Genomic DNA, 17,439 nt, shown 5'->3' on the forward strand with positions numbered 1-17,439 from the left:
GCTTGAAGAAGTGCCTGGAAATGTACATTCTCTCATGTGCTGGAATATAAATTCTCTAGATACACTGCCCCCTGACTGGGACAATTCTAAGGTTTAACCTACACTGTCCCTAGAATGGTCCTGTAGAATTGAGCCTCATGGGACTTGGCTTATCATCCTTCCCTTCCTGGTCCCAACCCTCACTTTAGTACCAATCTCCAGTTTTCCCTGGGCATATTTTCTAATATATCAATTTCACACAAAGCCTTCTCTGGCATCTACTTCTGAGTAACCCAACCTGAGTCAGGTACCAATTTTTGAGAGCCACTGAATTAATAAAAAGCCACCTACCGAAGCCTTATGAAGAATAGCTATCCTCCTTGGATGGCCCTTGCCCCTAGCCTTGGTCCCCTAACTTCCCATTTAGAATTTCTATAATGAAAATAATAATTTGTTTGTCACATGATTGTAAACTCTCCAAAGAGACCACACTACACATCCCTCCTGTGCCCTAATAGTTGGTACTAGACCAAGGTGGCTGCCCCTCAGGGAATTCCCCCACAGGTCACTCAGGAGGGAACAGAGGACTTGTTTCTTGCTCCTGTGTGTAATGTATACATGCCACAGAAAATCCAGGGCTGGCCCAGGATGAATTCTTAAACCTTCAACCGACTGGTCTGAGTTTAAGCTTGGCCTTTAATACCACTGGAAGATTACAATTCTTTTCCATGTGAGTTCTGCCAATTCCAGTTCCAATTGTTCAGAAGCATTTTATCCACAAAGGAAATGTACGAAGACAACAGGTATCTCAGAATTAGGTAAACACAAAGTCACATCAAGTAACTCTTGGTATGTACCTTTGAAAAGAGCTTGGTAAAACTATAGCAGATTCACAGTGCATCTTAACTAGGATATCTTCACTAGAATGATGGAAGACAAACATAATAGAAAAGATCAAGAAGTGCAAAAATACTCATGTGCATAAAGATATAGGTGCAAGGATGATATTATCCAAGACATTTAGAAGGGAAAAATATGTGTAACGACCTATGTATCCAACAGTTTAGGATATGCTAAACAAATTATATTCCATTCATACCATGGAATTTTATTGCCAACTTAAAAAGAATGTTGCAAAATAATATTTAAGGAAATGGATGAAAGTTCATGATACAAGGTTGACAGAAAAGTGGGTAAGGACGATAATACTGGTTATCCCCAATATTATTGTCTCCTACAATACACTAATTAAACCCCCAGTTTTTACCAAGATACTGGCAGCCCTAAATAAAGACTACATTTTCCAGCTCCCATTTTTACAAAGGTGTGACATGTGACTAAGTTCTGGCCACTGGGATGTAAACAGAAATGATATGTGTAATTTCTGGGACTATCTTTGAAGAAAAAGGTGGAAGCCTGCCTACTTCCTTCTTTTTTTATCATTCTTGCTTGTTGCATATGAATGTGATGCTGGGAGCAATTATCTTGGACTATGATCCTGGGAATAAAAACCACAAATGGCAAAAAAATAATGTAGCAAGAGACTTGACACTGGTCCACCACACCAGCTCTGTCTACCTTAGGACTTACTTGTGAAACAGAAAGAATAGTTTCATCCTCATGGTTAACTGCTGTTTTTATTTCTATTGGTCACACCCAAATGTAATTGTAACTGATACAAATTACCCAACTATATATTCCTGCACTGTATGATACAATAGCCATCAGCTACATGTGGCTATCAAAACTAAATTGAATTAAAATTAAATTTAAAATTCAGAAAAATTAAATAAAATTCAGATCCTCAGTTACACTAGTCACATTTCAAGTGCTCAATAGTCACATGTGGCTAGTGACTGCCTTACTGGACAGCGCCGATGGAGAACATTTAATCACAGAAAGTTCTGTTGGACAGAACTAAGACGTCCAATGCTATACCATCTTTTAAAAATGTGTATGTGGGCACCTGGGTGGCTCAGCAGGTTAAGCTTTCAACTCTTGATTTCAGCTCAGGCCATGAGCTCAGGGTCATGAGACCGAACCTTGAGTCAGGCTCCACATTGGATGTGGAGCCTGCTTACGATTCTCTTCTGCCCTGTCCCTCTGTCCCTCCCCACTCCTAAGTAAATAAATAAATAAAAATAAAATGTGTGTGTGTGTGTGTGTGTGTACATAAGTAATAGGGAGAGAGAAGAAACCAAAAGACATAAGAAATAAATGTTAAAAATGGTTTTATCTGAAAGACAGGATTATAAATGATTTTATTTTCTTCACGTTCATCAATATTATTAAACTATTTTATAATTAACACATATTACTTTTTTACATTTTATTGAGGTACGATTTACACACTAAAAAATTCACCCTTTGTAATCATTTGATGATTTTTAGTAAATTTATAAAGTTCTGCAACCAAAACCAAAATCTAGTCTTAGACTATTTCCCTAACTACCAAAGTTCCCTCATGCATTACAGTCAGTCCTCACTCCTGCCCCTACTCTAGGCCACTACTCATATTACTTTTATAATAAGAAAAGGTTTTTTTTTTTTTTTTTTAAAACATACCTGTTCTGTCAAGGTCCATTTGCTCAGCATGAGTAGAAATTTGGGACCAAATTTCATTGTGGAGCTTTTTCTGGAAGTTTTTACTATAAGCTTCCAAGTCTGCATAGGACTTGAGCATGGAAGCCATTTCTCTCGGAGGGTAAGACACTATTTCTTCTAACTGGGTGTTGTTAGCCCCTTGGATGTTCACACCAAATACAGTCACATCCTGCAGCCGAAGTTGTATTGCGACATCGCGCACTTCATCAGTTGATGGTCTGTGAGTGACCAAGACTGCGATCTGAGGCACTCCCTGGGCCCTTCTGCTGCCACTTGACTCTGAGAAGGCTTCTAGCCTCATCTTCTCAATGGCAGCCCCAGCATTGGATTTCCCAGCCTGGACAAAAAGCTTCTGGATTTGCTCCTGAAATTCATACTGGGTTGTGCTTGAATTTAGAAAGGAAATAGTCTTGGCTCTATCACTGTAACTCATAAGTCCAAGGCGTGTGCAGCTGTACCTCACATCCATGGAGGTGGCAATGTTCCTCAGGAAATTCTGCAGGTTCCTTAAATTTTGTCTGGTGCCAACTGACTCATCCACTAGGAACATGACGTCAGCTAATGAATCTTTCCGACAGGCCACTGGGAAGGGAAATATGGAGAGAAAAAAAAGCATGAGGATTAGTACAAACCACTGGCCCAGAGTGAGGAAGGCACTTTACAGATTGTCAAAAGGCATTAGTGAAAATAGAGGTAGTCATGACAGATGTAGTTAGCACTGTTTTCTTTTAATAAACAACAGATAGAAATTCTGAACAAGACTTACAAGGTCACTGACTTCAGAGTCTTTGCCATAATGTTCCTTTTCTCTGAAAAATGCTTCTTACCAACTTTTCTATCACTCCCCACCACCACCACCATCATGATCTTCATAACCACCATCACCACCAGTATGACAACCCCAGCACCAACCACCACTAACCACTACTACTCTCACCTCCACCACCATCACCACCCACCAATGCCCCCACATCCACTTCTACTATCACCCCAAACATCAACAACCAACCACCACCTATACCTCCACCACCACCATCTCTACCTCTACCTCTACTACTACCAACAACAATTCCCAACCACCATCACTACCACCAACCACCACCATCACCACGACCACCATATCTACCACCATCACCACCTCCATGTCCACTACCACTCTCAAGTGCTAGGCAGGGATGGGTTAACAGAAATATCTTTGACCTCAGGAAGCTCACATTCTATGGGGAGGACAGATAACTAGATTATATTATTTCAGTGCTCACAAGGAACTAAAACAAGTAAGTCAACTGAGTTACTATTCTGGGGAGGTGGGATGAGGACTAACTTACGTGAGATAAAAAGAAGTCAGGGAAGGCCTCTCTAAGAGGATTGCACTTGGGCTGAGGTACAAAGAGAAGGATTCAGCCACGTGTTCTGAAGGAAGAGGAATTCTGGCAGAAGGAACTGGAGGAGGTGGGAACAAGCAAGAAGACCAGAGTGGCTGGTGACAGTGTATGAGGGGAGCAATGATGGATGAGGCCAGAGAGAAGCAGCTCCTAAGTCACACGATCTTTAAAATATCATCCCAGTTGCTGAGGAGAGATAACAAATTCAGGGATATCCATTAAGAAACAATTGCCCTACGCCTGGGTGGCTCAGTCGGTTAAGCGGCTGCCTTCGGCTCGGGTCATGATCCCAGGGTCCTGGGATCGAGCCCCGCATCGGGCTCCCTGCTCAGCGGGAAGTCTGCTTCTCCCTCTCCCATTCCTCCTGCTTGTGTTCCTGCTCTTGCTATCTCTCTCTCTGTCAAATAAATAAATAAAATCTTAAAAAAAAAAAAAAAAAAGAAACAATTGCCCTAGTCCAGGAAAGAGATCATGTTTCTTGGACAAGGATAATAGCAGGTAAGATGAAACAACAGGGTAGTTTTGATACATGAATTAAAGGTAGAACAGAGAGGGGCCTGATGATAAATTGGATGCTAGTGTTAAGAGACAAAGAGGAAGTGGTGAAAAATAGGTTTTTGGCATGAACAACTGAGTGGATATTGGTGGTATCTTTTTCCAAGACAGGGAAGACAGTAGAAAGAACAAGTCGCAAGGGGGATTCAAGAGTTCCATTTCAGTCATGCTAAGTTTGAGATATTATTGAAGATGCCAGGTATGCAATTAGTTGTATAACTCTGGAATTCAGGGAACAGTACACCATATGTACAGAAAACGCCTACTCCAGGCACAGGTGGAGGAATGATATCTGTGGAAAGCTTAGCCAAGAGATAAGCTCAATCTTGCCAACAGCTACCCATTAGGATTATGAGCTCTAGAAACCAGAAGATATGTCTTATTTATCTCTATCCCTCCAGTACCTGGTGCCTAGTGAGAACTCAAATTAAAAATAATTCTCATAAATCTATCAATGTGCTCTGCACCCCCACGCAGTTAGCTAAAACAAACTCCCAGCATGACCTACTCGGGTTAGTATTTATTTGCAAATAGCTATTACTATGAATAACAGTAAATGGTGTGCCAAATGCCATACAAGCCATCTCACCCATAGCAAGGTAGGCACTACTATCCTCACGTTATAGGTAAGGAAACTGAAGCTCAGAGGTTAAATAACTTATTCAAGGCCATTAGCAGCCAAGCCAGAGTCTGAATCTAGACCTCACTGACTCTGAAGTTCTTACTCTTAACCTCTAAAGGCAAGGATAGTATCCCATCAAGCAAAACCTTGTTGTACTATATTGTTGTGAAGTAAATTAGGTGAGAAGCACAATCAGCACACAGAACCCTCTAAGAAGGTGGTAAAATCCTACTGTCCTTCAGAGCACAGACTAAGCAGCCACCTATACAGTTGAAGGATCTCCCAGGTCCCCAGAGTGGAGGGTTACAGGAGGGTTTCTTCTCTGAAAGAAAAAGAACATAAATTATACGAACTTGCTATTTCTCCAAGGCAGCAGGAGTAAGAGATCAGGAGAGTGGAAGGAAAGGGATTTCCTGGTGCCTCAGGAGCAACACTAACTGTGGTAGAACCTTGTAAACACTCAGTAAAACCCATTTCCTCTTCTTGGGCATAGAGCTAGACATGACTTCCCAGCCTCACTTGCAGCTAGGTGTGGCCATGGGACTAAAATCTGGATAATGAAATGTGAGCAAAACTAATGTGTGTCTCTTCCAAGCTTATCCCACAAAACCCTCCCATGAGTGATCTTTCATCTTTTTTCCACACCCACCAGCTGCACAACAATCCCCAGGGCACCTCAGAAGTCACAGTTCCCAGGGCACCTTGGAAGTCATACGTGAAAATAGAAGAGCCACCACCAACCCAAGTATCTGAATAGAGGAGAGACAGCTGGTCACCTTGATCAGCAGCCCTATAATGCTAAAGGGAAATAAACTTCCTATTATTCAGGGAATCTATATGTTATTTATTTATTTTTAAATTTTTTTTTTAATTTTATTTTATTATGTTATGTTAGTATCTATATGTTATTAAGGCCTGAACTGGTCCTCCTAAGAAACCAGGCCATAGCTATAGCCATGGAATCAGTAACGGTGGGGCAGAAAGGAAGTTTCAAGGTCATCCCAGCTCCCACCACTTACAAATGAGGATGCTGATGCAAGCCTCAGAGAGATGACATCAATTCCCCAAGTTCACACAGCCAGCTAGTGGCAGTGTCTGGGTCTTCTGACCTTGTGCTCAGAGCACTTTGTACCACACCAGGTGGCTTCCTTGAGTCTTAGAACTAGATAGTACCTGCTCAGAATGGCCCATCATTACCAACTGAGTGCAGAGGCAGCCAAGAAAATCCATTTTGCCAGGAACTCTTTCTACCTTACTCTGGAGAGAATGGTGGGAGCCTCTCCTGAGTATGACACACTTACTGAGTGCCTCTCTGGAGCTGTGCACTGGCCGGTTCTGCCTGCCTGATCATCAACACTGCATGGGCAGCTTCCGGTCTCAGTTTACCCATTCCTTCCTAATGCTGTCTCGGATCACCTGCCAAGTAAACTATCTGTACTCAAGAGTCTTCTGTTTTGAGGTCTCCATGGAGCACTCACTTAAGACATAATAAAGCATTTTTCACATGAGACATTGTAAGTCATGGGGTGATAAGTATTCCTCCTTTTGGCCTAGGGGATCAAGAAGGCAAGCAGATGAGAAGGAGGTCTTTTACATTTCTGTGTGAAAAACAGGGATGTCCAGAGGCTGATGGGAAGGCGGATGTGGCACCTGGTGGCTCTGATGGGTGGCTGCTTAGAGATAAAGCCGAGAAACAGCATCCCCCAAGGGAAACCAGCTGCAGTAACTGAAGTAAGGTGTTGCTCTCAAGCAGCTGTGCACACAACAGGCATCCACGTGGATGATGGAGCCTGAGACGAAGGGCCTGTGCTGCCACATGAGAAACTCTTGGTGGCTCTCAGAAAATAAGTTGGGGAAAATTTTATGTTGGGGGATGTGATAGCTAAGGTGCTACATTATACAAGAAAGGGTGCTCAGTCAGTTCAATTTGAGCTATTCATGGGTCTCGTTCATACCCATAAGCTAGTCAGAAATATTTCCAATATTGAATTTGAAGATCCAGTCTACTGTCAAGTATGCTATTATTTAATGGCAGCTCTTAGAAATTGAAAAAAAAATAGCATTATTGCAAGACACATCCTAATATCAAAAATGTCAAAATGTGGGGAGAAAAATGTGTCTTAGATGTAGAAAATACAAGCACAAAATGATTGCATAACTGGGAGGGGGAATGAGTCAAACTCCTGGCTTTAGCAGGTCCTGACACTCATTAGAGAGATTTCATGTGTAAGGAGAAAGAAAGAGTGCAGGAGGGGATAAGCCAACACAGCAGATGGAGGGCTCAAGACCGTAGCCCGCTGTGGCTCTACTGTACAACTGAGGTGTACTCCTCTCTGCCTGGTCTCATCTGAAAGTTATCCTTCCCATGTAGTGTCACTCTGTATTAGCTGACAAGCATTTATGGAGCATTCACCATGGGCCTCACACCAAGCCAGGACTGTGAGGGCCAGAGAACAGACTCGGAACTTCTTTCTTCATCTGTAAGACTTCCATTTATTCGCTCATTAAGAAATAGAATGCTAGGGGACCCTGGGTGGCTCAGTCGTTAAGCGTCTGCCTTTGGCTCAGGTCATGATCCCAGGGGCCTGGGATCAAGTCCCGCACTGGGCTCCCTGCTCCGCAGGAGGCCTGCTTCTCCCTCTCCCACTCCCCCTGCTTGTGTTCCCTCTCTCGCTGTGTCTCTCTCTGTCAAATAAATAAATAAAATCTTTAAAAAAAAAAAGAAAGAAAGAAATAGAATGCTAGCTCATTGTCAGGCACTGTGTAGGCCTGAAGAATACATAGATACGTGTAAGTGCCCACTTCTGCCCTCAACATGCCACCAGTTCATTGGTGGAGGGGACCAATACAGAAAGGAGTAATCATTCATTCTGGGAGGTGCTTCTGTCACCAAGCATGCACAGGGAACTGTGAGGCACACAGAAGAAATTTGAAAGGAAAGCCTTCCAACGGGATAAGACTATAGGGCTGAGATTTAAATGATGTCAGGAGTCATCCAAGCTGTAAGAAGACAAAGGAGTGCAAGAGGATGCCTGTCATAGAAAAGACACAAGCAGACACGGCAGTTGGAATTGACAGGAAAGTGTAGAAATGTCCAGGACTTCAGTGTGGCGAATCACCAAAACTAGGATTCAAGCTGCAGAAGATGAGGGTGGAAGGCGCAGAGCTGCCTACGTGGGGCCCAGGCCTTCCTTACCTTCTATATCAGGAGGGGCGGCTCCATCCCTGTACTGGGTGGCTTCCTTGATGATCTGTGTCATGTTTTGGGAAAACGCACCGAGGTCCCTGACCGACCGGAGCTTGACATGGAACTGAGCAGTGGCCATGGCCTTCAGTTCCTCCTCAGAAGCATCCTGCAGCCCCACAGAGATGATCCTCACCCCGTCTTCCCGCAGGGCCTTGGAGGCCTCTTCCACGTCATCCTCAGACTCCGCAGAAGCCAGGACCACCAGAATCAGGGGAAACTGCTTCCTGTCCCTCCTGCTGGCCGGTGCAGAGAAGTAGGTCCTGTGGGCCTCCCGGAGAGCGTTGCCGATCCTCAGGGAGCCGCCAATGAAGCTGAAGTTCTTCTTGAGGTGGTTCAGCATGGGGTTCCTGCTCTTGAAGGTGCTCAGCTGGAACTCACTGTGGAGCTGGTTGCTGTACTGGCCCAGGGCCACGCGGTACTTGTGGGCCTCTATGGGCAGACTGTTGATCATTTTGTTGATGAATGCTTTCACAAGCGGGAAGGACTTAGTTCCCAGGTGATCAGAGCTGTCCACCAGAAACATGACATCTGCATACTCAGGGCCTGGCCCTATCAAAATAAAATGACAACAAACCTAAACAAGGTGACTGATTGGTTCAGCCTTTACATTTGAGACCACAATACTCATTTGAGATTATGTCCTCGGTTAAGAGTAACTCAGAATCCCAAGGAAAATGTCTTCTGGAGGTCAAACAGAAGAAACTGTACTGGTTTTTGTGAAAATATCAAACAAGAGGACTTTTGTAAAATGAAGCAATAATTTTTTTCTTTCTCAACTCTATTCCAGAGACTTTTTTTTTCTTTTCTTTTTTTGGTTGTGGAACCCCAAACTCTGATAATATACTAAAGAATAAACAAGAAAGCCCCCCAAGTGGTCTGTGGATTAAGAGTAACTTTTAGAAAAAAAAAAAAAAAAGGGTAACTTTTAGAGACCATATCAGGTAAGCAGGTGTCGGGTTGGAGAGTTTAGAAGCAGATCTAAGACAGGGACTAGGGGGGCAGGGGCTTCACTGAGGGGAAGCAGGATAAGGGAAGTAGGAGAGGAGCAAAGCACCATATTTGCCTGATCTGAGAGGACTCTGGAGCATGTCACTCTCTGAGGCAAGAGGGCCAGTTTGTTATACTCTTCTCTCAGTCAGTCACTGGCTGCAGACCATCCCTAGGAATTGCAGGGAAGGAGCGGAGGGCTATGGGCACAATCTCCTGCATTAGCTGACTCTAGAAGAGCCAAGAGCAAGTCTCCTGAGAAAGTGGGCCATGTCTGTGAGCTGTTACAGGCAATATTCACAGCAGCTGGGTCCGGAGGTAGGGTGCGGGGCGAGCAGTGTACCAGCCTGACGAAGAGAGTCTGGGCCCAAGGGAGGCACCACCAGCCTCCACTTTAGCAGTGGGCCACCTCCATGATGGAAATTAGTGATGTGCTAGTAAATGCCTAACAATTGCTCTCTCTCTCTCCAAGTAACTCAGAAGTTTATCAGGAAATCCTAGGATGCAGACTGACCTACAAAACAAATGAGTCGACTCTATTCACAGAGACATGGAACATTGGGACCTAGGCAAATCAATGAATAATTAAAGTTCTTCTAGCCAGGTGTAGCATAATTCATGCTTTTGCCCCTGGCTTTCTATCACCTTTGAGAGATTAAGTTTACTTGACATAGCATGCCTCCAACTACAATTCAATCAATGCTGTCTGCTTTGATTTTTTAAGTAAATAAATAAATCCTTTGTTTCTATGTATTAAAATGAATGTTAGTTAAGGCATAAAAATGTTTCTTTTCCTAAATGATAATAAACATAAAGTATACCGGTACCTGGACTCTGATCTGCCAATGTTTCAGTCCAAAGGATTAAGACGAATAGAATTAGCAGGATCTTCATTTTGTTAATGACGGTTTCTTGCTTTTATTCTGTAAAAAATGTTATGTACAATATGAAAAATCTCATTGTATAACAAAAAATAACTACTGGAGAATCGGGGTTAGAATGCAATTCACTGAACAAGTACCTGTCAAGTAATGCCAGGTGTGTTTAAAATGCTCATGAAGCATTTGGAGTATATACTGTAAACAGAGAATGCTGTTTGCTGAGTCCTCGCCATGGCTTAGATACTTTTCTCAGTGCTTTATGAGTATCATCTAATTTAATCTTCACAACTGTCTTACGGGGAGGGACAAATACACTGGCCATTTGACATATGAGGAACCAGCACAGAGTGGCTTGGTAAGTGGTAGATCCAGGAAGCCAACCCAGACAAGGTGACTGCAGAGTCCAAGCTCTTAACCACCATACATATGTGTCATATGAAATCTGTGTCCTCACAAATCACATATTCTTTACTCTTTTTTTTTTTTTAGATTTATCTATTTATTTTAGGGGCGGTGGGGAGAGAGGCAGAGGGAAAGAATCTTCAAGCAGACTGCCCGCTGAGCATGGAGCCCAACGCGGGGCTCGATCCCATGACCCATGAGATCATGCCCTGAGCTGAAACCAAGAGTCAGGCTTCACTGACTGAGACACCTAGGTGCCCCCTTAACCTTCTATTTTTATGTCGACAATGACTATTGTGTGTGTTCACACCTTGGCTCAAAAAAGCCAACGACTATCCATGTCTCTCTCTCTCTTTTTTTTAAGATTTTATTTATTTATTTGAGAGAGAGAGAGATAGAGCACAAACAGAGGGAGAGGCAGAGGGAGAGGGAGAAGCAGACTCCCTGCTGAGCTGGGAACCCAACATGGGGCTTGATCCCAGGATCCTGGGATCATGACCTGAGCTGAAGGCAGACACTTAACCATCTGAGCCACCCAGGCAGCCCCTCATGTCTCTTCCTTCATGAAACCCTTGTGAAAACTGTTCTCACATTTACAGAGATACTCAGTTTTACAAATTACTTAAGCTCTGCGTTTCTCTCCATGCAGCTCACAATCAATCAGAAATCTTCAGGGGACATTACAATCTTTTAGAAAGTCCATCAATTCAGAGTTGTTCTTTATAAAGAGGAAAAGAGATCAAATGACCAATATGCAAAAATAGAGCTGCCTTAAGTGAGATACCAAAGGTATAAGGGCTGGGTTTTCTTCTAGAGTTGACTTTTCCAGCATTTCTTTTGAGATTGATGATTATTAAGGAAGATTGAAAGAATCATTGGAATCTAGATTTAGAAGAGACCCAACAGATCATTTAGACTAAACCCTTATTTTGCTAAGGATGGCTACTAACAAGGCTCCCCAGTAGTTAGTGGCTGAATCATGTCAACAATGACTTTTAAATCTATATTCATCATATTCTAAAATACCATATATTTTACTTATTCATTAATTTTAGTATTGAGATATAATTTGCATACTGTAAGATTTACCCCTTTTAAAGTGTTCAATATGTTTTAGTATATCACAGAATTCGTATCCATCATCACTAATTCCAGAACATTTTCATGACCCCTTCCCACAAGAAACCCCATACCACTTAGTGGTTAATCCCCATCCTCCCCTTCCAACTGACCCTGGCGAACACTGATCTACTTTCTTCTCTATAGATTTGCCTGTTCTGAACATTACTATAAATGCAATCATATAACATATGGACTTTTGTGTTTGGAATTATTCATTAACATAATGTTTTCAAGATTTTTCTATGTTGTGACATGTACTAGTGCTTCATTCTTTTTTATGGCTAATATTCTATTGTATGGATATACAACATTTTTAAAAATCTATTCTTCTGTTGATGGACACTTGAGTTGTTTCTACTATTATGAATATTGCTGCTATGAATATTTGTGTACAAATTTTTGTGTGGATACATGTTTTCATTTCTTGAGGAAATACTTGGAGTAGATTCCTAGGAGTGGAATTTTTGGTCTTATGGTAACTTTATGTTTAACATTTTGAGAAACTGCCAAATTGTTTTCCTTAGTGGTTGCACCATTTTGCATTCCCACCAGCAATGAATAAAAGTTCCAACTTCTCGAACCATGAGAGACAATGGACTCTGAAAAACAAACTGAGGGTTCTAGAGGGGAGGGGGTTGGGAGGATGGGTTAGCCTGGTGATGGGTATTGAGGAGGGCACGTTCTGCATGGAGCACTGGGTGTTATGCACAAACAATGAATCATGGAACACTATATCTAAAACTAATGATGTAATGTATGGGGATTAACATAACAATAAAAAAATTAAAAAAAAAAAAGTTCCAACTTCTCTACATTGTCACCAACACTTGTTATTTTCTGTCTTTTTTTATTCTAGTGGGTGTAAAAGGGTATCTTACTGTGGTTTTGATTTGCATTTCCCTAATGATGAATGACATTGAGCATCTTTTCAATTACTTATTGGTCATTTGTATACCTTCTTTAGAGAAACACCTATTCAAACACTTGGCCCATTTTTAACTGGGTTATTTCTCTTTTTTTAGTGTGTAATAAGAGCTCATTATATATACTGGATACTAGACAGTTATCAGATATATAATTTGCAAATATGCTCCTCCTACTCTGTGGGTTGTATTTTCACTTTCTTAAGGCTGTCTTTAAGGCACAAGTAATTTTAAATTTGATTAAGTCCAATTTATCTATTTTTTCTTTTGTTGCTAGGGCTTTTGGTGTCATAGCTAAATCACCATTACCTACTCCACAGTCATGAAGATTTACTCTGATGTTTTCTTCTAAGAGTTTTATAGTTTTAGCTTTTACATTTAGGTTTTCAATTCATTTTGAGTTAATTTTGTGGGTGGTATGAGGTAGGGATACAATTCTATTCTTCTTTATATAGATATTCAATTGTCCTAGCACCGTTTGTTGAAAGGACTTTTCTTTTACCATTGAGTTGTCTTGGTATGCACAAAAACAAATTTACCGTAAGTATATGAGTTTATTTTTGGACTCCCAATTCTATTTCATTTATATCTATATGTCTATTCTTATGCCAGTACCACACAGTCTTGACTATTCTACCTTTGTAGGAAGTTTTGAAGTCAGGAAATGTGAGTCCTGTAACTTTGTTCTTTTTCAAGGTTGTTTTGGCTGTTCTGGGCCCCACATATTTCTAAATGACTTTTAGGATTACCTTGTCAATTTATGCAAAAAAGGCAGCTGGAATTTTTATAGAGATTGCCTCCAACGTATAGATAAATTTGTGCAGTGTTATTATTCATTTTTTATTTACTTTTATTTTTTTTTATTTTAAAGATTTTATTTATTTATTTGACAGAGAGAGAGACAGCGAGAGAGGGAACACAAGCAGGGGGAGTGGGAGAGGGAGAAGCGGCTTCCCGCCAAGCAGGGAGCCCGATGCGGGGCTCGATCCCAGGACCCTGAGATCATGACCTGAGCCGAAGGCAGTCGCTTAACCGACTGAGCCACCCAGGCGCCCCTTATTATTCATTTTTTAAAGACTTATTTATTCATTTTAGAGAGAGAGAGAGAGCATGTGAGAGCATGAGCAGGGGGTTTCAAGGCAGAGGGAGAGGGAGAGAGAGAATCTCCAGCAGATGCCCTGCTGAGTGCAGAGCCCAACAAGGGGCTCGATCTCACAACCCTGAGATCATAACCTGAGCCAAAATCAAGTCAGATGCTTAACTGACTGAGCCACCCAGGTGCCCCCAATATTGCCATTTTAATGATGTTAAATATTCCAATCAATTAATATAGATTGTCTATGGAGGAGAGAATTTGTTTTAACTCCTTGCTCCATATTTCAGTAATGTTTTTCAAGAAGAGGAAATTATTAGAAGTCAGGGATAAAAGGAAGGCCTCTCTAAAAAGCCATGCTGATTTAGGAATCAATAAATATTCAGAGTTGTATATATATCCTTCCTCTGGTTGGATGTATACTTGGAAAGTGAGACTGGGCTGCACCCAGCCCAGGGTTAACTGAGTTGCCCTATTCGCCTGTGGGTTCTAGAACCTCAAAGAAGATATCCTGGGTGGCCAACCGTGTGCAGCTCCACTCCAGCCTGCAACCCTTGGCTTGGCTCCACTCTAGTTCCCTCTTCAGCTGAGGTCCCCACTCTGCAGGTCTTGGCACCAAAACGGTGGAGCAGCAGCAAGTGAGGTAGGCAGGCATGTCTTACTCATTTATTTTTATTTCCTTTCTCTCCCTAGAGCTTGCAGTCAAGCTCTAAGAGAATGGGGATTTCTGTCTGTCTTGTTCATCATTATATCTCCAGGTTTTGACACATAGTAGGCACTTAATAAACACTATACATAAATATTGTAACTTTGCATATACACCATTTCACGAATATGTGCATATATCTATAACTTAATTTTGTAGAGGTGGAATTACTAGGTCTAAGGTATGTTTAAGATTTTATGAGTATTGCCAAACTGCCCTCCATTGGGTTACACCAAATAATATTCCAATACCTGTCCCCCCAAACAGCATGTTCCATAATTTTCAATTCACTGTCTTTTTTTCCAACTTGTTGAGATACAATTGACAGATTACATTGAGTAAGTTTAAGATGTACCACTGATTATTTGATAAATGTATACATTACAAAATGATTACCACAGTAAAGTTAGCTAACAAACTTACCTTTGTGTGTGTGTGTGTGTGTGAGTGTGTGTGTGTGTGAGTATGTGTGTGTGTATGTGCTGAGAACTTTTAAGATCTATATTCTTGGCAACTTTAAAGTATATAATAAGGTATTATTAACTATAGTAACCATACTGTACTATAGTTAATGTAACTACAGATGTAATCATCCCCTAAACTTATTCACCTTATAACTGGAAGTATGTGTCCTTCGACTGCCTTCACACATTCCTCCCCCCACCCCCCTGAAAACTGCTACTCTACTCTGCTTCTATGAATTTGGTTATTTTAGATTCCACACATAAGTGAGATTGTTCAACATTTGCATTCTCCATCTGACTTATTTCATTGATCATGATGCCCTCAAGATTCATCCATGTTGTTGTAAATAGCAGGATTTCCTTCTTTTATGGCTAAATAATATTCGTGTGTGTGTGTGTGACATTTCTTTATCCATTCATCTGTCAATGACAGTTAGGTTGTTTCCATGTCTTGAATACAGTAAACAATGCTGCAATGAACATGAAGATGCAGATACTTCGTCAAAACAGTGATTTTATTTCCTTTGGATATGTACCTAGAGTGGAATTGCTGGATCATATGGTAGTTCTAGTTTTAATTTTTTGAGGCACCTCCATTCTGTCTTCCATAGTGGCTGCACCAATTTACATTCCCACCAACAGTGTATAGCTGTTCTTTTTTTCTCCACATTCTCACCAATATTTGCTATCTTTTGTCTTTTGGGTAATAGCCATTCTAACAAATGTGAGGTGTGGTTTTGATTTGCATTTCCCTGATGATTAGTGATGTTGAGCAACTATTCATGCACCTGTTGGCCATTTGTACATCTTCTTTGGAAGAATGTCTATTCAGGTCCTTTGTCCATTTTTTAACTGGATTATTTGCAAGTTTGTTTTTTAGGGGGAAGCTATCAGGTTGTATGAGCACCTTGTATATTCTAGATATTAATTCCTTATCAGATAGGTTTGCAAATAATTTCTCCCATTCCATAGGTTGCCTTTTCATTTTGTTGATCATTTCTTTTGCTGTGCAGAAAAGCTTTTTAGTTTGATGTAGCCCTGCTTGTTTATTTTTGCTTTCATTGCCTGAGCTTTTGGTGTAATATACAAAAAATTGTTGCCAAGACCAGTGTCAAGGAGGTTTTTCCCCTTTGCTCTCTTCTAGAAGTTTTATGATTTGGGGTCTTATATTTTTAAGTCTTTAATCCATTTGGAGTTAATTTTTGTCAGTGGTGTTAAGATAGGGGTCCAGTTTCATTCCTTTGTACACGGCTGTTCTGTTTTCCCAATACCATTTGTTGGGAAGACTATCCTTTTAACCATTGAATATTCTTGCTTCCTTTGTTGTATATTAATTGACCATATGTGAATGAGTTTATTTCCAGGGTCTCTATTCTGTTCCATTGGTCTATGTATCTGTTTTTATGTCAGTACCAGCCTGTTTTGATTACTATAGCTTTCTCATATAGTTTGAAATCAGGAAATATAATACCTTCAGCTTTGTTCTTCTTTCCCAGGATTGTTTTGATTATTTGGGGTTTTTCGTTGTTCCATATGAAGTTTAGGATTGTTTTTTAATATTTCTGTGAAAAATGCCATTGGACTCTTGATAGAGATTGCATTAAATCTGTAGGTGGCTTTGGATAGTATGGATATTTTAATAATAATATGAACACAGATATCTTTCCATTTATTTGTGTCTTCTTCAATTTCTTTCATCAATGTCTTATAGTTTTCAGTGCAAAGATCTTTCACTTCTTTGGTTAAATTTATTCCAAGCATTTTATAGTTTTTGATGCTATTCAAATGGGATTGGTTTTTTTTCTTTTCCTGAGAGTTTATTGTTAGTGTATACAAATGCAACTGATTTTTGTACGTTTATTTTATATCCTGCTGAATTTTTTCATTAGTTCTAAGAGTTTTTTGGTAGTCTTTAGGATTTTCTATATATAAGATTATGTCATATGCAAACAAAGACAATTTTACTTCTTTTCTAATTTGGGTGACTATATTTCTTTTCTTGTCTGATTGCTCTGGCAGTAGGACTTCTAGTACTATGTCTGTTGGTTCACAAACTGGCCCCTGTACACAGAGGGCAAGGAGAAAGTAAAGAAAGAGGCAGACCACTCCAGATTGGTAGGTGGCAATAATAAGCGATGGAATTTACTCATGAGGCTTTTCTTGGGTGGAAGCAAGATAAGTAGATATCCACACCCACTCACCAGAATCTTAAAAGTTTATGTAGAGGCCTTAACTGGGTTCAGTTACATATATTGTCTAGATGGTCTCAACCACACCTTATTCTCTTGAAGTAATATCCTTGGACAATTCCTAATATGGGAATGGTGGGTATAGCATATATACTAGGGACAGGGTAGAGATGAGGAGCTTCTGATTGCCTGGGTCCAGCTTGAGAGTCAACTAGCAGTCATGTCCTCTTGATTACCTACTCCAACAATGTTGAATAGGATGGTAATAGTGGGCCCTCTT

General features: G+C 40.9%; 1 protein-coding gene across 1 annotated transcript in view; it reads right to left on the reverse strand.

Moving 5' to 3' along the window:
- The window catches only part of COL6A5 (collagen type VI alpha 5 chain), an 88,952-nt gene extending 78,679 nt beyond the window's left edge, over positions 1–10,273 (reverse strand). Inside the window, exons 1-3 of the mRNA XM_078061080.1 lie at positions 10,207–10,273; positions 8,342–8,941; positions 2,545–3,177 (exon numbers count right to left, since the gene is read on the reverse strand). Of these exons, the coding sequence (XP_077917206.1) occupies positions 2,545–3,177; positions 8,342–8,941; positions 10,207–10,273 (1,300 nt within the window). The remainder of the gene's footprint in view (positions 1–2,544; positions 3,178–8,341; positions 8,942–10,206) is intronic.
- Positions 10,274–17,439: the final 7,166 nt, after the last annotated feature.

The sequence above is a fragment of the Halichoerus grypus genome, chromosome 1 (genome assembly GCF_964656455.1).
Source record: "Halichoerus grypus chromosome 1, mHalGry1.hap1.1, whole genome shotgun sequence".
Classification (NCBI taxonomy): Eukaryota; Metazoa; Chordata; class Mammalia; order Carnivora; family Phocidae; genus Halichoerus; species Halichoerus grypus.